A 27616-nucleotide genomic window follows, 5' to 3' on the forward strand; every position below is an offset into this window, starting at 1 on the left:
CCCCAACCCTTGCCTCCCCCACACTATTTTTGTCATTTTTGCATAGTAATACTACAAATATTATGGTCTGTTTTAGCGCTGCATGGTTTTTCAATATATTGGTCGAAATCGGTTTTGAAATCACACCACGATAACGATTTTGACCTGGCAATACGCAGCAATAGATCACTCCTCACATGAGGGAGAACAGGGCAGCCAATTTCAAGGCACTGCCGATATCGCATCATGATATCAGCCGATAATGCTGCTGATCTGAGCTGCCTTCCCTCATGCTGAGAGAGACCAAGGCAGCCAATTTCAAGGCGCTGCCTTCCCCTCATGCTGATGGTGAACAGGGCAGCTGACTGACCTCACTTCAAGGCACTGGCACTATTTTCCCCTGGCAGTGAGGCAGAGCAACTTTTCTCAGTCAGCAGGAAAGCAGCAGCAGCCACAGTGGACATGCATCTTTGCTGGCTGCCCCATTGATGGCAGCTTGATGCACCCCCCTTCCCCATCCCTTCTCACCAAGCCATGCCATAGAGGGGACTCCATTCCCTCTCCTTCCCCCACCCATACGATCTCTGCAGCTGCTTCTTCCCTCATCTCCATGCCTGATCTCCAATTTCAGACATTGTGATATATCAGAATATCTCTATGTTTAGCTGCTGATATATCTCGATATTGAAAGCCAGATATTGCTTAGCCCTAGTCTGTTTTTTAGTATGACTAAAATATTTTCTCAATAGGGGCTACCCCACATTTTGTTCAAACAATTGCTTTCCATAGGAAACTACCATAGAGTTATCAACATTTTCAAAAGTAGGGGGGCCGTGGCTTGGCTTTTGAAAAATGTGGGGTCCTCAGTAATTAGCTAATTGGGAACCACTGTTCTAGATTTTATACGTTGTACTCATGACAGTTAACAGTGCAATCCTATATGTATTTATTCAGATATACATCCCATTAAGTAAGTGCAGCCTTTGACAGTTTTTTTTGATGCAAGGGAACTCAGCATGCAGCATAACATATTATACATTTTCAAGGTTTTTGTGGGAGTTATTCTACTGCATGTTTAATAATCAGTAAGCCCACAAAAAATCAGCAGAGTTGGATGTAAACAAATCCTTAGACACAAACATAATTTAAGTCCCATACCACTTTGCTTTGTTAAATCTGACAAGCACAAAGATGTTTGGCTGTAGTGATAGACAAGCCTCAATCTCTTTTGCCTTGCAATTTATGATGTCCACACACAAATCAAGTGACAGCTATAGGATGGGGGATACCGGCTTGGCAGTAGTACATGAAAGCGAGATCTTGGTATTATAGCTGATCATAAGCTGAACATGAATCAGCAACTTCTCATGGCTGCAAAAGAAAGACCAATGCAGTGTTAGACTGTACAGTACTAATAGAACTATAGTTTTCAAGCCATGAAAAGTAATTTCATACTGATCAGAGATCGTCTGGAGTGCTGCATCTTGTCCTGGGAATGAGCCTTTCAAGAGGATGCAGATAAATTGGAGAAAATGTTTAGAGGACAGCAATGAGTATGGGATGGAAAGCAAGTCCTATGAGGAATGGTTGAAGGACCTAGATAAATTTAGCCTGAGGGCATGGCAGCACACTTTAAATAACTGAATGGCAGCCTGTTGCATAGAAGAGGACAAAGACTTGTCCTTTGCTGCAAGAGGGCAGGCCTAGACCTAAAGGTCATAAGTTAAAGGAAGGTAGATGCCAACAGAACATTTGGTGAACATAATAGATGCAATTTGATAATGGGACCAATAGAGGTTGGTGCCCATTGGGACTGGTAGGGCAGAAGGCAGAGATGCCAATGCTTAGAGAAGCCAGAGCTAAAGCCAATGATAGGTATAGCCAACTTATTCTGGTTTTGTCCCTACTGTCTTCCTGCCTAAATTCAATAAGGGCAACTCTTAGAATAAGGAGGAGAAAGCTAACAGCCAGTGACATCCCATAAACCAGTTGTAGATAAAGAGGTAGTCAGGTGGGCACTGGGCAATGGCAGTTTCAGCTTGGTAAGGCAGTGCCCCAACTTACTTTAATGAACTAACTTCCACTGAATGGGATCAATTACCTTAGGGCTAGTGGGCTCTCCTTCCTAGAGATCTTAAATCAGAAGCTGGACGGACAAGAGTTGGAGGATGTCTTTTAGGCTGTCTAGATTCTAGACCAACCCTCTGATAAACGAAGGAAATCAGAGGTAGAGCACCCGAGCACATAGGGATCTATGTTTCCCATTCCTCATGGGTGAGATACATTTATGTTCAGGCCACTTCAGGATTGATTCTATTCATGTTGCAAAGCTTGGGAGGGCATAGATTTTCCCCAAATTGCATTTGATTGTAATATCAGTAAATTCCCACATCCCCTTTGGACGGTCCTGTTCAGGAATCTTCCTGTTGTCTCAACCATCTCAAAAGTTAACTTGTAAAAGTAGGAAATTTTCCAGAGAACTACAAGCTCTGTGCTGTCATTTCCGTTAAGTTAAATGTCTGGTCTCACTGCTGTGCTGTTTCTCTGCCTGCAAAAGGATAAAACACCCACACACCCTCAAGGTCATTGTGTCACAATGATGTGAGATGCAAACACTGCTTTATTTCAGTGATATCTCTTAGATGAAAGAGCTTGCTTGCAAATCAGTTTGGGCTTTTTTTTTAAAAGCACAATGGTGCTTTTTTGCTTTGAAAAGTGAGCTGTCCTTTGCAGCAAGTGAGTAAAGGCAGGGTCATCAAAGGTAGGTTGAACACAACTGATTCATTAAAGCTTCCTGAAGATTTATTTTAAAAGAAGTTGTAAATGGCATCCACTAACGTATTTTCTTTCTTTTTGCTCTGCTACAAACAAGTTTGTTTCACATTAAAAATACTAATGTAAGAAAATAGCAGAGAAATAGTGCCAGGAACTCTAAATGAAATGTAATGTTTTGGACTCCAGGGCTTGATTTATTTGGAGATTAATGCACTTCTTGGGACCAGAGCCCTGAACTTAACAATGCACTGGAGGCATATGTTAATGATCTAGTAAAACATCTCCTGTTGTGTCTCAGTGCTGTGTTTTGAAAGATAATGGAGTGCACATATTCTTTGCTGAAATCTGTAAGATTATTAAGGGCGTGTTGACCTTGAAAAAGGTCCCCTAATCAAAACCAGCCTATTACATTTATTTTTAAAATGAACAGTAACACTATCCTTCTAATCTTGTAATTATGCCTGATGAAACAAAGCTCTACAACAGCATTATATACCAAGATCTTCATTTTTTTTTCTCCCAACGAGCAGCAAAAGGAAATGTTAAAAATAATACAATAGACTATTTTGTTGCTGTTTCATTGCTCTTAACAATTTCTGTTTTGTTACCTTTGGAAAATTCATCTATGTTCTTGCAGCCTTTTCAGAAGCTTGATGGGGTTTTTTCATCCTATTTTAAACAATCAACAAAATCACTGAGTGTAGTGCTGATTGATTCATTGCCACATGTCAATCGGGGGGGGGGGGGTGTTACGATAAAAATATTCCCAATAATAGGGGGCTACCATCCCTTTACAAACAGTGCCATTTTTAAAATCTGCATGCACCAGCATCTTGCTTGTTCACTATGATGCTCTTCATTAGCATATGGTACTACTCATTAGTGTATTTGAAAAATCAGCCACTGTGTGTAAACAAAGATAGGAGTGCCTATCTTATGAACTGGTCCCTGAGAAATGCACAGGCACGTTAACAGTGCAATCCTGTGTGTGCCTACATATACTTCATTCCCATTAGACTAATGGTTTACTCACAGGTAATTGTGCATAGGATTGCAGCTTTAGTGACTACACCTGAGTCCCTGGAGACCATGTTGACTGTGAAATGACTTGATTCTTTATAGAAATGATATTGCAACTACCTATTGCAACAAGTTCCATGGAAACTTCATTGTGTATGTTTTTTTTTTATTCCACAAACCTACTATTCTGTCAGTAAATCTATTTGAGATTAAGCTTTACAGTTTGTGTCATAATGTGTTAAAATCATTGATCAGGTTTATTGAATGTCTGTTTACACTAATATTTTTAGCTGAATACTTGGCTCTTCCACTTATGAACCTTAGAATTTTCAGATAAGAAAATGCCTGGAACTCCACAAATATATTCATGTATACATAATTCTAAAGATCTATAGCAGAAAAAATATTATTATGCCAGTGAAAATGTTATTACATGATGAAGAGAGAAATGGTACTCCAAATCTATTCTCAAATGCATATTCTTGATTATCCATGGCATATCCATTTGAGAATGTATTTGGCACACCATTTTTATTTTCATCACATTATAACATTTACACTAACACTATGGTCAAATGCTCTTGACACTATATAGGTTAAGAACATGTAATGCACTTTGTAGTAATCATACTTTTAAAAACCTACCCCCCAAATCCTGATGTGTTGTGATCAAGGAGTCTATTTCACACCATACTTCTTTAGACACCATACAGGTATATTCCTGTGGTTCCTAATATGTTTTGGCAGCAAACGTCACAGTGCAATGGGGTGAAATGAACTTATCCTGAATCAGCTTTAGATGGATAATCTGGAACATCAAGCAAATAGCCGCTTAAATACAACAGGTGAAAGGAAATTGGTGTGATCAACGAAGGAGATTATTTCAAAGTGTTAGACACCTTATAATGCCATCTACAGGTGACAGTAAAAAATCTGTAAGTCAGAGAAACCCCATATGATTTCTCTTTTCAGATTTGTCTTGTACATGATAGGTGGAAACAGCATAATTTCCACTGTAAATCAGGTAGGTGTATGATAAATTAAATAATCCATCAAAGACAATAAGACACATTAGTACTACAGAAACGTGAGAAATTTAATTTCTGAAATGGTAACTTGGAAAACCACTATATTTACATACTACTCTAGGCTAGGATTCGTGTCAGGGGCTGGCAGGATGCCAAGAAAAGCAAACTGATTGACAGTGTTATCCAATATATGTCTACTCAGAGTAAGGCCCATTAAGTTCAACAGGCTATTCCTGGGTAAGTGTGTTACTATGCTAACAGAGAAAAGAGCTATCTGACTCTTGTCACTGGGACTGGGGCTGCCATGTTCAAATGGAGGTATAGAATTAGTCCATTTATCTGAGAGCTGCTTCTCTTGATATGGTTTTATCTGGTGTGCATATCTAACACACACACCTTTAAGGTAGTTGTAGATTCCTATAACCAGATTAGAAACCCCTCATATCTTGCAGATGAAAAATAATATTGCTATAGTATCCTTGCTTTTACTGGTCAGAAATACTTGCAAATATTGCTGTACTCAATCTGGGTTTTCTTATAATCTTTATATGGTCACAACTTTTCCTAGTTTTGAATAAGGCAGTTTTCCTTGGAGAATTGTCCCTTTGGACAATGGCCTGGTTCTCACATCACATTATACTATAACTGAAAGCAAATGATGGATTAATATGAGCAAACATCATACATGTGAATGCTATTTCCAAGATTACTGTGCCACTCCTCCCTTTCCAGAAAACAAGCTAGATTCTGCCCCAGGGCTCATGGTTTGTTTCTTTCCAAACAAACCATGAACAGTAACCAAGGGATGTTCTTAGCTTACTGCCTGAGTTCAAACAACATGACAAGTCAGAGTTTAGCTTGTTTTTCTGGTGGTGTGGCAGCAGCAGGAGTGAGGTAAGACTAGAATGAGAACTTTAAAGTAGTGTGAACCAGCAAGCACACTGCTCATTCACTTTAAGCAATTGTTTGTTAAACAATGTGGCATGCAAACTGGTCCTTTGTTTGAAACTTACCCCTCAAAGATATAGCACACCTTTTTTGCTTTCTATTCCAAATCCTTAGGCAAGTGCCATATATATTTTATGAGAATTAAATGGATTAATCATTTCCTAAGTTGCATATCAAATGTACCACAAAATAAGATTCATGTGCATGCCCTGTTGAGAGCAGAATAGGCCTCCAGCTGCATGATAAAATAGATGAAACTCTAATGGCACTCTGCAGGGTTCTTTTAACCTTTGTGGGCTTGAGACACATTTTCACTTGCTGTTGTACACCTGAGCACTAATGAGCCATGATTATAAGGTGGATGGGATGACGCATATGTCACATTTAAATGCATAATTTTCTTCAAATGCATCAACAACCGCAGTAACTCCGTTCAGGGAAGAGGGGGGAAATAGGATTTTAAAAATGATGGAAAAGAATATGAAAAACTTTTGAAGTGTCTTTAGCCCATTGCTATTTGATGGACCAGTTTTGAATGTAAAGGGTGCTGTTTACACTGGTAAGCATTCAGACATTCAAGTAGCACAGTCGAGAAATAAATGTATCACATGTGATGCTCCTGTCAATGCGGGATACACCACACAGTGAGAACAGGAATCCATTCCTTTAGATTACAGAGGCTGTTCTCACACCCCTTAACCATTCCCACCATCCAGGATCAATTTGAATTGCAGCAATTAAATGTCCTCAGCTAAGTGTTCTGATCTCACAAATCACAGCCCTCTGGAGATCCCAAAAGGCTCATATAGGATTTCCTCTATCCTAGACATCTCTTTTCATTTAGCCATACCACACACAAAGTAAGTGTGTCTCACAGCGCTACATGCACACCACTACTGGCAAAATTGCAGCTTTATTATGCATGAGTATTTTTCCAGTGCTTCCCTATTTTCCTGTGATGAACCACTTCAGCAATAAAATTAGTATCTGAAAAGACCCATTCCCCCCCCCAGTGAAAATGTATGCAATTTCCCATCCACGCTATTTTAAGGCGTAAAAGCTCTGCTATAATTTATACTGTATTGCAAGCAGAAATATAGGAAAATGGTAAGAACTGCTTTTTAATGCCTGGCTCAGACTCCTATCAGCATTATTTGTTCTCTCCCACCAAATTGGCCAATGACCTTATTAAGATATGAAAAGGAATTTAATTGGGAGGCTGCTGATTTAAAACAATCAGCAATAAAAACAAACATTGTTATGGAGAGGTGGGTAGGAGTAGAGGAGCAATACATCCTGCAGCCATAAATAGTGTTCAGAATTCTGCATCAGCCAGATCATAATTCTGAAGATAACATAGCAATAATTCTGTAGAAAGAACTTGAATCTAATTGCTTTTGAAATATAGGCAAGAACTTTGAGGGATGAATCCACATCAAATAAACATGACATGCTGTAAAATAAAAGTCAAAACACATTACCAGGCAATAATTAATTTCTGACTAGTTTTGTATACAAAACATTCACAGAACAGCTCTTCTGTTGCTCATAATGTACGTACTCAAGCAATTTTTGATTGTCCAAATACTTAGGTACGTGAAAACAGCAAGCAACTTTCCCAGCATCTATTTTCTGACCCACCTACTTATGTCAGCACAAACTGGGCATTCTCCGTCTCTCTTTTCTTACCACCAATCAATAATGGATTTTTGCCTTCCTCTTGAAATGTTTCACTGCTTAGCACAGAACTAAGAAACCTGAGCCAAAAAAAGGCATTTATTCATTCCTTACAGGCTTTGACCATGACTGACTAGGGGCGATCTCTGCCTGCACTGTGGCTTGTCCCCTCCAGCACCCTCTAACACTAACAGTGCTTCAGAAGCTTCTTTTGAAACTGAGATTTCCCAAAGTAATTGCTGATACATATGGAGACAGAATTCAAAGAACTCAGCTTACCAAGCATGTATGCATCAAAGGGGATTGTGCCCCCAGCAGTTAATGTCATTCCCAGGAATTCCTCATCAGCCATCCCAAGGAAGCTCACAAAATTAAAACATCAAAAACAATTAATGCATAATAACATTCCCCTTTAAAACAAACAAACACTGAATGCAGACTGAAACAAAAACATATTCAGAGAATGTTTAATGGGAAATGATACGTATGGGGCTACTGCTGTAAAGACTCTGTCTCTGCTGCCCGCCAGCCAGATGTATCTTTCTTGCATCTTCCCTTCACCTGATATATCCCCCCTTCACTACCATAGTGCCTTTGGCACACCCAAATATTTCCAGGCATATCTCAAACAAATGTCCACATTATGAACCACATTCCAAATATTGTTCTCTCATTCAGTCGGATATACACAAAAATCTGGAAGTGTGTTAGAAGAAATCTAACACAGTTTGAGAACTATCTAATTCCATTCAATATTTCAAGTAATAGTCCAAAGTAATATATTTAGATAATAGAAATATAATGTTGATTTGCTTCATCACACACACTGAAAATTTTCTCTCTCATTTTTGCAGCCTGTCAAAGCAGCCTCAGCCTGTCTCCGCCATTTCACAATCTGTCAAAGTGGTTTGGCCCAGAAATATTAGCAATACTCATTGATGTGTAAAACTCCTAAGAATTATTCCATGTGGGTGACCTGTAGTCTGTTCAAAGAAAACTTGTAGAGGTTGCCCTCTGGAAAATGTGCATGTGTTTCTACAGCAATTTTATAGACCAGCTTTATCCACTTGCTGATACACAGAATGTTTTAAATATAAATACATTAACAGATGCATTAAATACATTACATGTATTTTTATAAGTAAGTCCAGTTGAATTCATTGTGACTTTCAAATTGCAATGAAACAGCATTAGAAAACAACAGCATCCATATGAGTGAAAAAATATTCTAAATAATAGTGGATGGTGCCAAATACTATATCCATCCAGTACAGCCAAAATGTCACTTGGCATTATCCATATTAGCATGAGTAAAAACAAGGTGTATCATGACAGAGGTTCATGAGACCTATGTTTAGCAAATAAAATAGTTCAAGAAGAAAATTAGCAATTTAGATAACATGGTTTGGCAGCTTCTTCAGCTACATACCAGGTGCAAAGCTATGCCACATTTCTAGATAGAGTTGCATGTAACTGATGCTATTTGAACATGATTTTAATAAAACTGGAAAGTGGAAGACTAATCTGTGGTTGTACAAGATGCTTCCAAAATGGTTCAAGATATGAAATGGGATGGTAATCACAGGACATCCATGAGACAAATGCAACTAGGTATTGCAAGGCAAACAGTGTTGTTCCTCTTCTACCCCATCCACTCCCACATCTCCAAAATATATTCAGTATTGCAAAACTTGTTCTCTCCACATCTGCCTAAAGCAGCATTATAATTAAAGATGTGTTTATGACCGGGCAGAGTACAGTAGATATATGAGTGATGCTGCTTAAGAGTTCCATGTTTCAACCCCAGAGGGATTCATACATTTTAGCTGTTTTGGTTTAATTGATAGTGTGCTTGAGGGTGTTTGGTGAATGGAACTAATATGTATTCATGCATATCTCAAACTAAATAAATAAAATTAGGACTGAATTCTCAAAGGCAGTCACAATTCAGCTTCCTTTGGGCACCATTTTCTTTGTCTTTTCCAGAGAGAGATCACTATATCTCATGTGCATTTTGCGCAGATTTCCCAAAGGTTTTTAAATTAGATTTAGCATGACATAGTGAAGAACTCTGAAACTCTCGCTCCCTGCATTGGTCTTGTCCAGTATCCATTTCAATCCATGATACTTCCACGCCCGCTTTCTCTAGAAATTATACCACTTGCCCACTCAGATATGTTGGAGACAATGTCACCCACAAGCCATTGCAATCCTTTGTTAACCATTAACGGTGCTCACTCAGGCCCATCCTCACATTCATTCACTATATCAAGGGGCATCAGGAACTTGGCCTCCATCACCAACATGTCCCAATGACCCTTCCTTTGACATCTGTGAAATCCGTCTGACATTTGAACTGGGAGCCCACAACCGTAGAGATCTACATGTGCAAGTTTGAGAACCCCGAAAGCACACTGTTCCTGATTGTGTGGAGGGGCTCCAGTGAATACCTCATTGTTATCCTGCCTTGAGCAAAGGAGTGACACATGCAGTCATTTGACTGGCAACTGTTTAAATAAAAATACATAAATGCCATTCATTGGGAAAGTGTTTTGCTTAATATTTCTATAGAATTTAATAGAACTTAAACATTTAAACATGCATTTGTGTCCTTTGTTTTAATTAGACTATCATATTATTTCATTGTTTTATGGTATTGTTTTACGCTATGAGATGTCTTGCAAGTGGGCAGCAAAGTGGATTACAAATATTTCATTTATATCCAATCTTTCTTCCATGGATTTTAAGGTGATGTACATAAGAATTCCTATGCAATCTTCTATTTAGACCAGCAATGGGCCCTAAACCAATGATGGGCTGCATGTGGCTGCAGTGAAGGAAGTGTGGGTGGAGTGAATGTGACCTGTGCAGTATAACTTCTTGTAAGAGATAGTGAAAATCACAGAGCTGCATTTTTTGCATCTTTCAGAACCTAAGAAGTGTCTTGCTGGATCCAATCAATGGTCTATACAGTTCAGCATCCTCCCCCACCCCCAGCAGTGAAGCAGATGCCTATGGATAGTCTGTAAGCAGGACCTGAATGATACCCTTGGGTTTCTCCTTGCAGTTGCAAGAAATAAAGGCTGTAATCCTGTGCCTACTTAGGTGGGAGTAGGCCCCCCCCCCACTGAACTGAAGTAAAGATGCGTAAGTAAGAACACGGCACATCTCTTTCTCAGCACATGTCTGCTGTACTCTGGAAGATGTCCATTCCCAGGAGCCTAATGGTGCAATGCTGTGCCATTATTCAGAAGGAAGCCTTATTATATAGTCAGCGGGGCATGCTTGCGAAGGTGTCCATGGAATGGGATCTTTCGGCTCCTACTCAAAACTTGCTTTCTAGAGAGTAAGTTCTGCGGGAACCCAGTGAGACGTACTGTTCACAGGAAACAATCTAGGGTTGTGTTGTGCCCCTCAGCTGCACTTTTCTAACAGCAGCAACACCTGCGTGTGACTCTCGCAGCACTGAACTCACAGGTGGAAAGGAATGGATCGGCTTTGCCTCTTTTTATGCAGAAATCTCTCTCTCGCACACACCCCTCAGAAGCCAGGTGGGGTGAGGGGTCCTTCGTGCTTCTCAACTGACTGGAGAAATGCGCCGCCCCCGGGGGGAACAAGGTTCCTCAGGAGGAGCCCAGCCTTGGCGTCGAAAAAAGAGGAGGCTGGCTGGCTAGCTGGCGTGCCAGGGAAGAAAGCGAGCGTGGGAATGGGAGCGGCGGACATTTCCCCTGCTCGCCCGCCTCGTCTGGCGTTGTTGGGGAGCTGAGGTGTGAGGCGGGAGCAAGAGGGAGGGAGCGCGCGCGAACCCCTCCCCCTCCCCGCTCGCGCTGTAGGGGGGATGGCGCGGCGGCGCGAGCAGCTCCACAGCCTCCGGGTGCCGGCAGAGAAGCAATAGCCGGGGAGGGGGAGAGAGCTGGCGGAAGAGCCAGGGAAGCAGCAGCAGCAGCAACAGCGGCGGCAGCGGCAGCAGCAGCAGTCCTCTCTCGCTGGCTGCTCCAGGCAACGGCGCGGCAAGAGCCTCTCCCCGTCTGCTCGCGCTTGGGTAGAAAGAGCCGCCCGCTCCTCCGCTCCTGGCCGTTCTCGGGCTGCGCGTGGCGCCCCGCAGGAGGGAGGGGGCGGGCTGCGCTGGGCCACGGCGTGCCCGGCACGCGCAAAAGGAACCGCTCTGCCGCCGGTGCCGCCTGGATGTCAGAGGCTCCTCGCGAGCCGGCGGCCAAAGGCGCTCCGCAGCAGCAGCAGCAGCAGCTGGAGAGAAGAGGAGGAGAAGGCGGCGAGAGAGGAGGCGACCCCGCGCACGGAGCTGGGACGCCGCAGCCGGCTCGCCCCGGCCATGGCCTCCAACTTTAACGACATAGTCAAGCAAGGCTATGTGAAAATCCGCAGCAGGAAGCTCGGGGTGAGTGGAGCCTGGCGCGCGCGCGCTTGCTTTGTTCCCCCCTTTTCGCCCTCTCTCTTTCTCGCTCTTGTCTGTCAGCGCCTGGGCGGCGGAGTTGGAGGTGGGGGTCGCCTGGTCAAGGCGGCGCTGCGAGCCAGCAGCCCGCTGTCGTTCCTGCGGCGGTGCTTTGGCAGGCGGCGTGGGGGGTCGGGCGGGCGGGTGGGTGGGTGTGCGGGGATGGCTCGGCGGCTGCTGGCAGCAGCAGGCGCGCTTGGATGGAGCTGCTGCTGCTGCTCTCGACTATTGTTTGCCTCCCGTGCGTGTTTGCCCGCTTGCCTGCCTGCCGAGGTAGAGGCGATTATCTCGCTCCTGGGCGGTGCGGCCCGATCCCTGTCCACGTTTACTCGGGAGTAGATCCAGCAGATTTCAGAGACGCAGGGCTCCCAGTTGAGGGTGTTTATAGGGTTGCAGCCTGCTTAGTGGGAAGAAGCCCATCGGGAATAGCTGTCGCTGCCCACAACCGATCTCGTCTGTGTTAGAAACAATACCTGCGCGCATAAGCGGAGAGACAATGGAAACCCATCACCTGTTAAACTCGTTGCCGCCACCTTTATAGGCGGCAAGCCTAACGACTAAGGAGTAAGTCACACTGAGCACAGCGAGACTTGGATCTGAGTCAACATGTGGAGGATTGTGCTGTTAATCACACACCACTCCCCTACCCCTGCTGTGGCGTGGCTGCCTTTCCCGCAAACTGGGGAGAAGGGCATCGTTCCCTTTAAGCATTTTCCCCAAGCCCTGGCTCACCTTCTTTCCGATTCAGCTGAAATCTATAACAGGTTGAAATTGTGGCTGTGTCGAAGCTTCCGGCACTGTGTTAACTTTGTGACTGTTGTATAGTGTGTGTTGGATGCATTGCGTTGAAAGGTGTGTTCGAAGGCACTCTGTCAGAAGAAAAGCTTTGAAAAGTCTACAGGTTTCAAAATAGCTCCTAGCGGCCTAGAAGTAGGAGGAAAGGTAGACAAAATAGGCAAAAGTAGCTGCTGAGTAGAGTGGCACACAGGTGATGATGGTAGGTAGAAAGCATCTTTTGAATTGTATGCTTGATTTAGTATTGTTGGTGGAGAGGATACAGACTTAACTAGACTAGGCAAAAGGATAATGGTACATTGAGCAGATGGACAGGAGAGTTGGCACAGTGATGGATGCTGCTGTCCCCTGTGACTAGACTACTGTCCAATCTCAGAGTTTTTGGAGGCAAGGTTGGCTTCAGACAAAAGGTTGGAATCACCTGGAAAGGTGTATGAGAAAGTTGAGATAATTATTGGTAGAAGTACTTGCTTAACTTTCAACATTCACACATGCTTTAGAAATGTTTCTTCTTCCTAGAAGCTGGCAGATACTATGACAGTTCCAAAAAGTAGTAATGATAACTGTCTGGTTTTGCTCTAAAGTAAGAACCTCTTTAGAAATTTGTTAGGAAGAAAAAGGAGTATTGACCAGCTTGAAGGCAAATGTGGAAACCATGCAATGAACCTCCGATTTAAAGTTTAATTAGACTTATAGTTTGAGAGCAATACACTGAGATTTGATACGATACCATGGACAGAACCAGTCCTGAGCCATGCGATTAGGATATTAGCCTGTGCCAAAAGGAAAACAACAACAGTGCAATTAAAACCAAGGAAATATTGTGATGCCTGGAAAGCTGCTTGCTTTGGAAATCATGTAAACATCTGTCTGACATCTTAGTGGTCACTAAGGCTATGAGTGGAGAGCTGTACTATGAAACACTGCTAGTCATTATGGTTATACGCTGCCACCAGGATCAGTGGTACAGTGCTCTGTTTGTCAATCTTGGCGAACAATAGTGAGACAAGTCTCTTGCCCTCATGTCTTGCAAGCCTAGCAGATTGACCATTGTGGGAAATGGCTGCTGGAGTAGATGGGCCTTGGTCTGATTCAGGGAAGGTCTTCTTATGTACTAACACCCATATGAGATCTCCTTTTTATTTTATCTGTGTTCTTTTCTTCTTCTTCCCTCCTTTTATCTGATGGGGAAGAATGTAACACACTTTAATAAACAAGTCTTGATAAACAATTGCCACCTCCTGCTCACTAAGCTTACTGGTTTTGATATATATATATTTTAAAAAATATTTTTATTGATGGTTTTGTGCAATCTCTCTCTCTCTCTTTTCTCTCTCCAAGTAACATTTTTTACAGATCAGTTTCATTTGTTGAGGCATTAGGAAGAAAAAGGGGAAAGAGGTGGGGGGGGAAGGTGAGTGGGGGGGGGTCGGGTGGCGATGTTTCTATTTTACTTAATATATGTGGGGGTTTGTGTCAGCGTCACTTGTGCAGGTTCTCTGCTATTCACTTGTGTTCCTTTGGTGGTGCGAGAGGTTGGGGTTGGCCTAGGGTGTGGTTGTTTGTTTGTGATTGGCTGTGGTGATCTTTGATTTCATGTGTGAGTGGGGTGGGTGGGTGTTTTGGATCAGGTTAGCCATATTGATTTGTATGCTGTTGGTGGATTTTTGTCAGTCTTGCTGGGCTGTGTATGTGATAAAGGGGAGCCCTACCGGGGTGAAGGCGTCTTCTTCTGTTTGTCCCCGTATCAGTTTCAGTTTATTGGTTAATTTTTCTAGTAAGGCTGTTTCCCATACTATTTGGTAGCGTTGGTCCATTCCTACTCCTGACAGGTCTCTCCAGTGTCTGGTTATGGTGTTTCTGGCTGCTGAAAGTAGGTGGGTTATGAGTTCTTTGTGGTGTAAATGGCCATTATTGTCTTGGAAGATGTTTAGTAGGGCTAATTCTGGGGTGCTTAGTTATTTTACATATTTCTCGTATGGCTGTTGTCCAGAATAGTTGGATTTTGGGGCACGCCCACCACATGTAGAGGTATGTGCCTGTGGAGGTGCACCCTCTCCAGCATGCTGGTTTTGATTTTGAAGGTGTTTTATGATGGTCAAAGGCGATTAATATTGAAAGGAAAAGTTCACTTTTGCATCCAACTGTTTTTCTTAGTCCTTTGCTGAATGACTACCATTTGAGTTGGCTTGGCTGTTTTATGATGACATCCTTTTCTGTTAGCTTTGTACTGGAAGGAATGTGTTTTTGGGACACTATTGTAGATAGGCTCTCTCCACAGGTGTCCTTCACTACAACACACACACAAAATCTGAATGAGACTTTTCGACTTAAAACCCTGTAAAACATGTAGAATTGTAGCTTTCAAATACAAATGGCATCACTAATCAGCCCAGTTATAATATATAAGGTTATAATGTATATACCAACTCATGGCTACATGGTATTCACAGATGTTCCTAATAAATAAGTTCCTTGCTACATTCCATACTCTTCCTACACTAAAGATTTCCATGCTACTGTTTCTTCTGTTATTACACATCCAGTTTCCGCTACAGGTAAAGTCTATGGTGTTACTGTAAGCCTCTTAATGTATTTGTCTTCTGGAAACATAACTGCACAGACTTCCATGTAGCAAATTCAGCTTCTGTTCGCCAAATGAGGAACATGTGAATAGGAAATGCAGTCACTATTTCTTCTGAGGTACAAGTACTGCTATACAGAAAGGGAAATGCAAGTCACAACTGCTGTTCAATACGTTTAGTGTACCACTATGTGTTGCCTGCTGTACTGTCATGGAAGTGAAATGGTCCACATTTGTAGGTGGGTTTTGTTCAGTACCATGTGAGGTACAATCATGTTGTGGAGAGTTATTTGATGGTAGGAGTTTTATACCCCTTATACAATGGGCCTGCACTGGTCCCAAACTGAACCTGTCCCAGGTGAGAGGTGGGAGGGAAGTATTTTGTGGTTCATTGGCCTATTAGTGCTGCATAGTCTGTTCTTAAATGTTTGGCAGTGATCTGTTGCAGGAAGGATATACATGTTTAGTGAGTGTATGTGGGTTGAAATATTCTTTCGGTTTGGTGTTTGTGTCATTCTGCATAGTAATTTTGTCTGATCTTAGTTGTATAGATATGGTTATGGTTATGATTATGAATGTGGACATTGTGTATTTATGTATCTGCATTTTGCTCGATTGAAATTGTGATTGTTGTACGTCTATGTACTTCAATTTGATTTTCCTTCTGGTAAATGGCTTTGCGATTTGAGGACAGTATGCAATAGATAAATGGACTTAATACTTAAATAAATAATATAATGTTGATAATGTATAGTAGTGTTTCATCTGCCACTGTGGATGTGTCCTAGAGCATTTGGACAGCACCTGTCAGCAGTGCTGATAATGTGGGGCAAATGACCATTGGATGTGCCATCAATGTTGAACATCCAACCAGCCTTTGCTATATTAAATACGCACCAAGAAGGGTTTTACAGTATTAAGAATATACTGTTTGTAAACAGTTGCCCTAGGAGCAAAGAACCTTACTGGAGTGAAAGTAACATTTAATGATATATTCATTAGTTAATCTGGCTATTTTTGTGTTTTCAGCTGTGATCAAGAATGTTTTTCTTTCTCCACCTATGACTATGGACCTTTTTGTCAATTCATCTGGCTATCAGGAACTCTCAATCAGGGTAATATGTTGAGGGAATCAGATGATATCAGAAAACTTGAGTTGGTGTGTGGTGGGTGATCATTCTTCTCTGCATCAATATTAAGCATTATGTGCAGTTGTTGACTTTTAGCAACTGGCTTTCTGGTACCTTCCAAATGTCCATTATTACAACACAGACCAGGATTATTCAGGCTTTCAGACTTCAAGGTGCTTCCATCCCTACTCCAGGATAGGAATTGGCACAGTGGAAATGCTAGTTCCTTTTTAATAATTCTATATTTGGGGGGTACTGTTTTAGGATCAATCAGAAGATTTAATTTACAACCTGGTTCCAGTGTGCCCAGCAATGCAGCAATTTCTTTTATATAGCCACTTTTAATATTTCCCCGCTCTACATGAGGAGAACATATAACAGACAGCAAACTGCATGCTTAAGCTGAAACTGTTATCTCGAGGGACTGTGTCTTATATATTTATATGAATGTGTTCCCCTTCCGAAAGAGATAAGAGAGAGGCCATGTGAAATTTAAAATTCTACAAGTGGCTAGAAGCTTATCACAGTGCTAATATATATTATCTTTGCCCTGGAAGCTGTGCTTTTCTTTGCAGAAAGGGTGTTCAAGGCTAAGGGAAGAATAATCATAAATTGACCTTTGGAACATTTCGCTATCTTGACAGGGCTGTTAATTCTGAGAGAACACAGTGGGCTTGTTGGAATCCCAATTACAGACTATTGCGGTACAGCTGACATGAATGTGTGTGTTTTTAAGCAGCTTAAATCGAGGTAGAAAGGTTCCCTCATGCTCTTTGGCTGGATAGACACCACCCCCAAAATAATGTTTTAAACTGAATGGCAGTGTCAAACAATGTCTTGGGAAGTAATCACTAAATCTCAGCAGGCCTTAGAAGGTTAGTATTATTGCTGCTTGATGCCAGGGCAGGATGACATTAGTTCAGAAAACCTTATTGGGAACACAGAAAACCTTATTGGGAAGCAAGAATTTTTCATACTTCATAAAATAAGGGAAATAAATCTGATAATGCTTTATATTGAAACTAGATAGGACATGGCACAGAGGAAATATTTGGGGTATGCTCAATATTTCTTTACTCATCATGATATTGCCTTTTTCGTGTGATGGAAAATAGTGATGTATTAGGACTTGTAAAGCTTTTGAAAGAGTGCAGAGATTTCTGTTGCAAGTTGGAATTCTGAGATCCCATTCTCTATATATAGTTGTGTGTGTGCGTGCGCGTGCAGACACAAACACACAAACTGTGAAAGAGGCCATAACCAAAAACGCAAAGGCCAACCCCCAAAGTCTTTTGTTAACAGGTGGTAATGATGCCAATCAGTGGGCCAATCAGATAAATCTGTATCTTTGGTGCTTAAGCCCATACAATCAACAATAAAAGTAATGGTTCTGTATAAAGTATATTTTGTACACAATGCTTGAACTGCCTTGGAATGTATTTTATACCATTTATGTTAATGGGTGTGAAGAGAAATTGGAAAAGAGGCATTGTAATGTGAATGAACATTTTTGCCAGTGGCGGTTGCGATGTAATTGAATGAAGGGCTAATTTGTAATGTCTGAAAGCAACAACATGTTTGAACTGGAACAAGTTAAAGCTATGCAATGACTCTCAGGGTCCATCAAAGCATAATTCTTATTTATTTATTTGTTTGTTTATTTTGGGGGGCAGTCTGGATACCTTTCATCTAGATAACACTTCTATTGAGGGGATATTATGTCTTCCCCAGTACAGTTTCCAAACAGCTGCCATAACGTTGTTGTTGTTGTTGTTGTTATTTATTGTATTTATATACCGCTCTATACCCGGAGGTCTCCAGGAAGTTCACAGAACAAAATCAAAATATAAAACTACAAAATATATAATCAAAACAAAAACAACCCAATACCCCCCCCCAAAAAACCCCACATATTAAAAGTGCATAGAACACTGGGAAAATTATATTACTCTCTCCACCATCCAGTGTGATTATTATGTGAATGTTGCTGTTTTTCTTTTAAAGGAAGCAGCACTAGGCAATTCTGAAGATCTAATAGATGGCCAGTAATAACCGGCAATCAGTGCTGTGAAAAATGATGAGAGGAAGGAAAGCTTAAATATGGTTCTCACTCTTCACCTGATACATGTGTTTGCAGGATTTGCCCTGCCATAGAGCACCATGATGGAAGGGTGGATGAAAGCAGGAACTGGTGTCAAGTTCAGCAAGACTTTTTTTAGTGTCAGTCCTAACAGAGTAGAACAATTGGACACTTCAGACTCCAAAATGTCTTGAACCAGCACAGTGTGAGTGTGAATGCATTAGAAAATGGAATTGTTGGGAATAAGGAGCTGATTCAGTCTCCCCAGGTGCTGGGAAGGCCATTAATTCAGGAGGGCCGAAGACAACCCTCTGAAACCTGAGTTTTAGGACCCAAGATCAGCACTGTGTGCAACTGTAGACAGAGAAGTATGTTTGGCAGTAAATGTTTCAGAATACATTGGGAAGTCATGTCATTATACACCATATGAAAACTTGGTGTTTATTTGCCTTGATAATTTAAGAGGGACATTTGGTGGTAGAGCAGATACTTTGATGGGTAAGTTGTGTGCCAGGTTCAATCACCAGCATTAATGGCTACTTGGAAAGGTTCCTCTCTTGAACCTTGGAGAGCCAGTGCTGTCAGTAGAGACAACACTGAATTAAATGGACTTTGTATAAGGCAATTTCCTATATTTCCATAACACATTTCAAATGCTGAATACAGAACTTCATTCAGATGATTTCAGGAATGGCTCATCTATAAAAACAATCTTCCAATCTACACAGTTATACCTCTAATACCATGCATTCGTTCAGAAAAATGAGAATTCGGGGGGGGGGGGCGAAAGGCTAAGGCTTGTAGTCATAACATGATGTGTCAGTAATGCTTATGAATTAAACAAACTGCCATGATTTCAATATTCTTTGAGAAGGTGGATTCTATCTTTCAAAAAAGTAAAAAGTTCATGTTTTAAAAATCAACATTTTTTTGTGAAGCAGATATGAAGAAAGTAGTCCCACAAAGGCTCATACAAGTTTTAATATAAATCTCATAGAAAACATAGCTGCTTTTGCTCTCTTTCAGGCAGGTGGCCAATCCATTATAGAAATTCCTTCAGTGTTTTTGTTATATTCCATCTTTCTTTATGGTTGAGTAAACCTTGGCTGGGAATCAAATTAAAGGTTTTCTGATCTAATGCAACCCATGGACTGACTGTTAAATGATCACTTGGGTGAAAGTGTTCTAGTACTGAAGGAATAATAATGTTAACTTTCTGAAAAGCAAGTTAGGGGGGGAACCACTGAATGCTAATAGAAGTCTTAATATACTTACTTCCTCTTTTTGTTCTAATTTATATACCTCACTTCTGGAGAAAATGGGATAAACCTATCTTTTGGATATATGACAAGATGGTAGGTATTCCTTGGTTTACAGCTTGTTGAATTCTTTACTCCGTGTTTGGATGCAAGTGTTTCTTCCTGTGGTAGAAAAGGTAACTTCTGCCATTTCCCCCTGCAGCCCCTTACACCCTCTGAAAATTTAGTCTGCATTCTGTAAGATCGTCAGAAAGGTTGCAGAGAAAAATGGCAAAAAAAATGCTTCTTCCTGCCTTCAGCCAGTGGGATCCTCTGCTTCAAGGGTACCATGGCTCTGTGGTGTGTCTGAAAAAAAACAGTTAAAACTCATGCATCATATAGCGCAGTGCATTGCAATTGCTACAACAGTCAGAAAAAAGTACTAAGTGTTCTATCAAGGCCTTCAGCAATTTTCAAGTGATTCCTGGGGTAACATTTGAGGACCCCTGTTCTCCTCAAGGCGATGTTCCCACTCAAACCCAACTCTGCATTTAAGACAGAAAGTATTACATCAATTTCAAGGTACCACTTCAAATGTTCATTTCTCCTACCATCAGTTCTACCAACATGTAGGACTAAAGCAGGAATGACAGAGGATTTTTAATACTACACTCTATGAAAATAGGCTTATCCTGCAGCAGGGAGAAGGAAAGTTAAAGAACAACTTGATACTATTTGTCAACAATTCAGAGCAGTTATACGATGAACAATTGTTATAAATACAAACTGAAATGGATGCAAACTGAAGGGAGCCTGGTTCACATTGGGTACAGTGGTACCTCCGTTTGCAGATGGGATCTGTTTCGGAGGTCTGGTCGGATCCTGAGGTTTCCGCAACCTGAGGACTGCTTCTGTGCATACACAGAAGAAGCGAAACCCGTTAAAATACTTCTGGGTTTGCCACACGCACATCCTGAAGTTTACATAACCAGATGGTTACGGAGGTACAACTGTATTGCAAACCAGCTCACATGTCTATCTGCCTTAGGGACATACAAGAGTATATTCTGAAATATTAGCCTTTGTTGGTAGACTCCCTGTTCCAAAGAGTTACAAGCACTCAGGTGCCTTATGCATGTGTGAAAGTCCATGCTAATTATGATAGCAATGGCTGCCTGCATAGGTTTGTTTTCTTTAGGTAGATTTTTTTTCATAGAAGTGAATGGGGAAGATTATCTGGACAAGGACATTTTGTTTTAATGTTTTTGGGAGCCAGCATATGAAGGGAAAGCCAGAAGGGCGGTCTATAAATACTGAAAGAAATATCTGAAGCGGATTACTGGATCAAGTTGCATTCATAGCATACCCTCCAACATTTCTCCAATGGAAACAGGGATGTCCCATTCTATAATGATAATTTTATTATTTATACCCCCACACATCTTATTGGGTTGCACCAGGCACTCTGGGCTGCTTCCAACATGTATAAAAACATAATAAAACATTAAGCATTCAAACAACTTCCCTATACAGGATGGCTCTGGATAACTCCATACTCACCAACATTTCTCCAATGAAAATAGGGACATCCTAAGAAAAAGTGGGACATTCTGGGATCAAATCAGAAACCAGGACAGCTTCTCTAAATCAAGGACATCCCTGAAAAATAGGGACACTTGGAGGGTTTTTTTATATATAATGCTTTTTATTAATTTTTTAACATACATATACAGTTTTAATCCAAATTTTCACAAATTCCACACTTTTGGACTTCCTTCAACTTCTCTGACAATCATCCATATTTAACTCTTGCTTACGCATTTCTTCTGTTCTATATTGCTATTAGTCCCCCCTCCAATCATCCATTTTCTTCTAACAATATACCTCAGTTTTTACAGTGCTTCTTTAAACCCCACTAGCGTTGTTTGTACTTCACATGTACTTTTCAGATATTCCACAAATTTCCCCCAGTCCTCAATGAACTTTTGGTCTCGAAGATATCTAACTTTCCCTGTTAAGTTGTCCAATACTGCATAATCTGTTAATTTCATCCTCCATTCTTCTTTCGTCGGTATTTCCTCTTGTTTCCACTTCTGGGCCAGTAGAATTATTGCCGCTGTAACTGCGTATTGAAAGAGTTTACAATCTTTCCTTCTTATTTCCTTTCCTGTAATCCCTAAAAGTAGGGCTTCTGGTTTCTTAACAAATGTATATTTCAACATTTTTTTCATCTCATTATATATAATCTCCCAGAAGCTCTTCATCTTCTTACACTCCCACCACATATGATAAAACGTTCCTTCTTTTTCTTTACATTTCCAGCACTTATTACAGGTTTTATACATTTTCACTAATTTTACCGGTGTGATATACCATCTGTAAAACATTTCCATGACATTTTCTTTTAATGCCGTACAAGCAGTTTTCCTTCCATAATTTTTCCCAATCATCAAATTGTATATTATATCCAAAATCTCTGGCCCATTGTATCATTACCATTTTAACTTCCTCATCTTTCGTATACCAATCTAACAATATCTTATACATTTTTGACAAAATTTTACAATCATTGTTTATTATATTGTCATGGGAATCTCAGAAGGAATTAAGAGTATATGTGTTTTACGTTTGATTAATCCTACGGCGGTTGGCGGGGATCTGTCCGTTTTGTCTTCTCTCTCTCATTTTTCCAATCTTAAGTTCATTTCTCCACATTTCTACATAATGATACATTTTTTTAAAAGTCCTCAAGAAAACCCAGCAGGATTTTAGTGCAGATTTCTCCTAGCAATCGTATGTTTGTATGCAGTTTTGCTCAATATACTCAGTTTTGCATAGCAATTTCCCCTAACATACGAAAATGCAGTTTCATATCTTCATCAATATATGCATTTGTAAGAACACTCTACCCCAATATATATATATTTGTGCACATTACTTGGCAGGAGAACAGCACTTGAAAATTAGGGAAAGTGTGGATTTTGAAGAATGCCTGTATTTCAGTAAGTGTGAACTAGGGTGGTGCACCTTTAAATGTGAACTGAATCTAATTTCTCCCCCATCCCCTACTGCTACATAAATTTACTGAATTGTAAGCTTTGCTTTCAGATTTAAAATTCATGTATCACATTTTTATCAGCTAAAAATTCCTTTGCCGGGATTGGATTCCTTGGATTGTTGTACACCACGCTCTAAAGATTCAGGGCATTATTGAAGCTCTTGTTCCCTAGAAGAACACAAAAATTTCAAGCTGTTAGTTAAAAGCAGTCAGAAATATTTTTATGATTTACTTCTGTATGCCAGCTGCCTCACAACTTTTCTTTTTAGTGGCATGCTGAGTGAAAGTGTTATCCCTAGAGGCAAATGTCACTGAGTTTTGAGTAAGTCCTTCTGCTTTCATTTACGGAGAATTATTAAAACGAATACAACAATCCTGTAGGCCTAGTAAAAGGCAGTGATTGGTCAGTAAATTAGATTTTACCAAGGGCCACCCCACTCCTTTGTATCTCTTACTACCGACATATCTCATTTTTTTCATCATGACAGCAGTGCCCCCCTCCAGTTTTTGCTGCTGCTGCTGCTGCTTTAGTATAGCAGCTGCACCTAGTGAGGTGCTTCACCTCTGCCTTCTCCCTCTCTGCCTCACTATAGGCTAGACCTAGAGAGTCTTCCCTCAGAGAGAGGCATTCTGGGTGGGGTGGTCATGAAAGTGCCTTTGGCATTGCGGCAGTGACAAATGATGCTTAACGTTAGGGGGGAAGTTTTAAAGTTACAATTTGATGGCTGGTTGTGGAATAGCAGGCACCATGTGAAGGAGTCTCATTTTGCCAATGAAAAGGTTGTCCCTAGTTTTACCATAGACTAATACACCATATGCAGTGTAATTACATTCCAAGGCATTTGTCAGTAAATCATAGCCTATTCTTTTGAAATCTGAGTGCTGTTATTTTTCTTGCTGATTTTTTTTTTAAAAAATGCTGACTGAGGTGTATTCACATGTGCTCCCAGCAGAATCGGAGCAGACTCTCTATGGTTATAATCATATGTTTAAAGCAGCTTGTTGGTGAATAAATTTATTTTCCTCCTGGCGGAGTTCCGATGAGGAGAAGCCTGATTGACCCTGTCCATGTGGTCATGGTATTTACATCCATGCCCCTGGAGCATATGTGGAAGTGACTTCCAGGCTGCTGTCTGTTAGTGTAAAGAGTTCTTGATTGACAGGAGTGAAAATCAGATGCAGCACAATCTCCGGTCTTTAACTTATGTCATGCTGGATGTTTCAGCAACTATTATGAAAGGAGCAATATCTGGAGGATAATCCATCTATGGTTTTGTGTGCTTGGATTACGTGACAAACTGGGGAGTTTCCTTAACCACAGATTTGTATGGTTGATCTGGGTGTGATTGTTTTATTTATTTATTTATTATTTAAATATGCACACGATACTAGAGTAAAAATGGCTCACACTTGAGTAAAAGCTGGTTGTCAAAGACTTTCAGGTTTAGAAAGTCTTTTTGAATAATGCAGTTTTTAGAGATGTCTGAAAGCAAGCAGGGATGATTCCTACCAACTCCTCCATTGGCAAGGAGTGCCACAAGAAAGGGCCTACCACACCAAAGACCCAGTTTCTAGTAAAGGCCTGCCAAATCTCTGGGATTTTGAGATCTTGCAGGGTTGTTTTCTGTTGCTGTAAATCTGTGCAGAAAAACACAGTCTCGTGAATGTTCAAAAAGCAAAGCTGACTTGCAATTATGATTAGAGGCTGCTTACAGCAATTTGAGTTTCTTTGGTGCTTGTATTCCTGGATGGTTTTTTAGATTATACATACCTCTAGGGCTATTTAAATATTCTGTCAGAGTAGTAATCATGGGGCAAGCACCTAATAATGTGCAATCCATGGACTGACATCATGCCTTGCTGTTCAAACCTGTGGCTAAACATGCAGGTGCCTGTTCAGATGGTAAAAGGTGTGTTTGGGCAGAGATTGAAATAGATACTGACATGGGTGTCTCTGAGTGGAGTTTACAGCCCTGCAAAATTGTCTGCTCTTTGTTATTGCTGCTTGTATTGCTATGTAGCTGAATGTGGTGTTGCCCATTACCATGAAACCTAGAGGACTGATAGTCTGTGTGCTTAGACTTTTAGCAACATTGTTTTAAGTACAGTGAGCCATAGACTGCAAATTATTTGGCTTCTGGGTCTTGCAACTTCCTTTCCTTAATTTATTTTGCAAAGAGGTTTTATGGAGTTTCTCTATTGCATTTGATGTGCAATTGTGTTGCACTTTATGCTTAAAAAAAACCAAAACCCTGAAAACAAAAGTTACCACAGACATCCCCCTCAGTCCATACTCAAAATGTTTGTGTTACTCACAATTTGGCCATTTTGCCACATGCAGAATGTGGATGAAACTCATTCCGGCAGACCCCACAAGACAGCCAGTTGATGTAACTGGCTGGATATGTTTGTGTTAAGCAGAAGCAGTTTCATGGATTGAATTAAGGATAAAGGTAAAATTCCACATGAAGGTAATTTCATTTCTTGCGACAATAAAACAAAAAGTCTTAAAGTATCTTTTAAAAAATCCACAAGTTTATTATAGCCTATTATAATCTTTCATAGACTACAGTACACTTCATCGGATACAGGAATTGCTATCCTGAGTACATAGTGATGTCCACCACCAAGAGAAAACCAAGGATCAAGCCACATAGTGATTTGTAGATATGGGGCTTTGGAACAAATGGGAAAGTAAGGCAAGGCCAGGACCTTGGATTAGGACCAAGATGCTGGTTTCAGATTGCATTCACTGATCCTAGAGCTGAGGCAGAAAATGCAAGCTCTCTTAGTAATTATCTTGGAGCAACTGGCAGAGCTTTGTCTATGAGTTAGGCAGTCAAAATGTAAGCCCCTCCTTCTGTCCCGTAAAAGGGTCACTACCTTTGTCTGCATCCACTGGCTTTTTCTACTGAGTGGTGTTTGAAGATGTGGGGAGCGCTCTGAGAAAAGCATATTAGGAGGCATCTATGGAGTATGTGGTCAAATCACTGGAGCCTGGGAATTGCCTCTTTTTTGGCTTTGCATGGGGCTCCAGCAATTATTGACTACCATGTGTGTGTTTGCACGCATGCACAAACACTGTCATTTTATAAAAAGCAAACAGTGATGCAATCTGAGCATTTGCTGGCAAAAGAAAGGCATGGCTAAAGCTGCTCGTGTGCGACTTGGAAGTAGCTGAAGATTTATATGGTGCCAAGCAGTCAGAATATCTTTTAACATTGTCTGAACAATGGCACACCAACTGACTGCTGAGCACCCATTGCAGGAGCCATGCCTAGGGCACATGTTCTGTCTGTCTTGGTGGATGAGTGAGTCCTGATCTCTTTATTGCTACAGATGTGTAGTCAAATGAGTTGCCGTGTCTATGCATAAAGGCTTGTTGTGTCGTGCCTTTGGAGCTGCCCGTCAGCCACATGAAACTTCTTGCATATCAAAAGTATTCCAGCGATGTCACATTATGACAATCTTACTGTTCCAACATCTGTTCTTTTGTTATCTGTAAGCAAGAAAATAATTTAACCAGTGTTAAATAGATGTCCCTTTCAATATGTCAACATTAATTATGCTTGCATGTTTTATTCAAAATTGCAGCTTTTGTTAGCATAGTTTGCCTGCCTTCTAGGCATTATTCTAGAATTATAGCTAGAAATAAAGTTGTGTGTGTGTGTATCTCAAATAACATTAACTTATTGGTCTGTTTGTTATGGCAAAATGCAAGAAGATGTGTAAAGAATACTGTGGATATTTAGATTCTAGATTCAAAGGCTATACACTTTGTCAGTTATATTATCGTAACTCCATTGTAAAGCTACAACACTAGATGGCGCTGTAGAGCAAAAAACTTTATGTGATTTTACATAGGGGTTTCTTTTATTTTCTTATAACGATCCACTTTACAGCATTTTTCCCGTGTGTAGATTCAGCCCAAGACAGGAAAAAGAGCCATTGTATCAGCCCAATCTGATAAATTACTTGGCATTTTTAACTGCCATGTGGAAACTTGTTATTTGTGTGGTTTCTAGCAAGGCTAGATTCAGTCCTAGCATATAGGGACAATTCTGTCTATATGTAGAATCTTAAATGTGACCATACTAGTTACAGCTGCCATGAAAGACTATTAGGGTTCTGTCCAACCAAGACTTAGATGCACTGAAATAGACTTAAGTTAGTCAAGTTTATTGATTTCAGTTAGTTTACTTGGTGTATGACTTAGTTGGATTTATCCTGTAGGATAGTGTAAAGGGGGTCATACTTGGCCAGTATGCTTGTGCAACACTTGTGCTGATAGTGACTGCATCACCGGCACTTAGTTTTACATGCTTTTCTCCCAATCCTATGCACCCTTGACAAAAGGATATAGATAAGCCAAAATGCAGCCTCCATGCCTGGAAGGCTGTAACCGTTGAATTACAGGGCAGGTGCTATTCAACTGACATGAACCATCAGGTTAATGTTTGAGTGAAGAAATAATTTCTGAAGCAGGTCATATTCCAATGCAGCTGTAGATGAAACAATGATTGAATTCGTCCTACATGGATGTTTGTGTGAAAAAGAAGTCAAGCTAATTAATCAGTCCACATTTAAAACTAAGGTGTGGGGATAATCAGAACTCTCCCCAGGCCACACTCCTCACCAGCCCTGCTCTACACCCTCCCCAGGACTGTAATGTAATTTCCCCAGGACTGTAATGTATATTGAACTTTTGATCATGCTTCCCACTTGCCTGGGTGAAGGATAGTGTGATTGTGTAGCAACTAGAATACTGCACATTTGTTGTTCTGACTATTTATGCATGTGCCCTCTGCCCAGACACAGAAATGCTGCCCTTGGGTGGAAAGGGGTTCCTTAACA

General features: G+C 40.8%; 1 protein-coding gene across 1 annotated transcript in view; it reads left to right on the plus strand.

Moving 5' to 3' along the window:
- The first annotated feature begins 11033 nt into the window (after positions 1-11033).
- DOK6 (docking protein 6) overlaps positions 11034-27616 on the plus strand; it is a 172626-nt gene continuing 156043 nt past the window's right edge. The window contains exon 1 of the mRNA XM_083450221.1: positions 11034-11823. Within this exon, the coding sequence (XP_083306347.1) occupies positions 11758-11823 (66 nt within the window). The 5' untranslated portion in view covers positions 11034-11757. The remainder of the gene's footprint in view (positions 11824-27616) is intronic.

The sequence above is a fragment of the Podarcis tiliguerta genome, assembly GCF_965153285.1.
Source record: "Podarcis tiliguerta genome assembly, chromosome: 7".
NCBI lineage: Eukaryota > Metazoa > Chordata > Lepidosauria > Squamata > Lacertidae > Podarcis > Podarcis tiliguerta.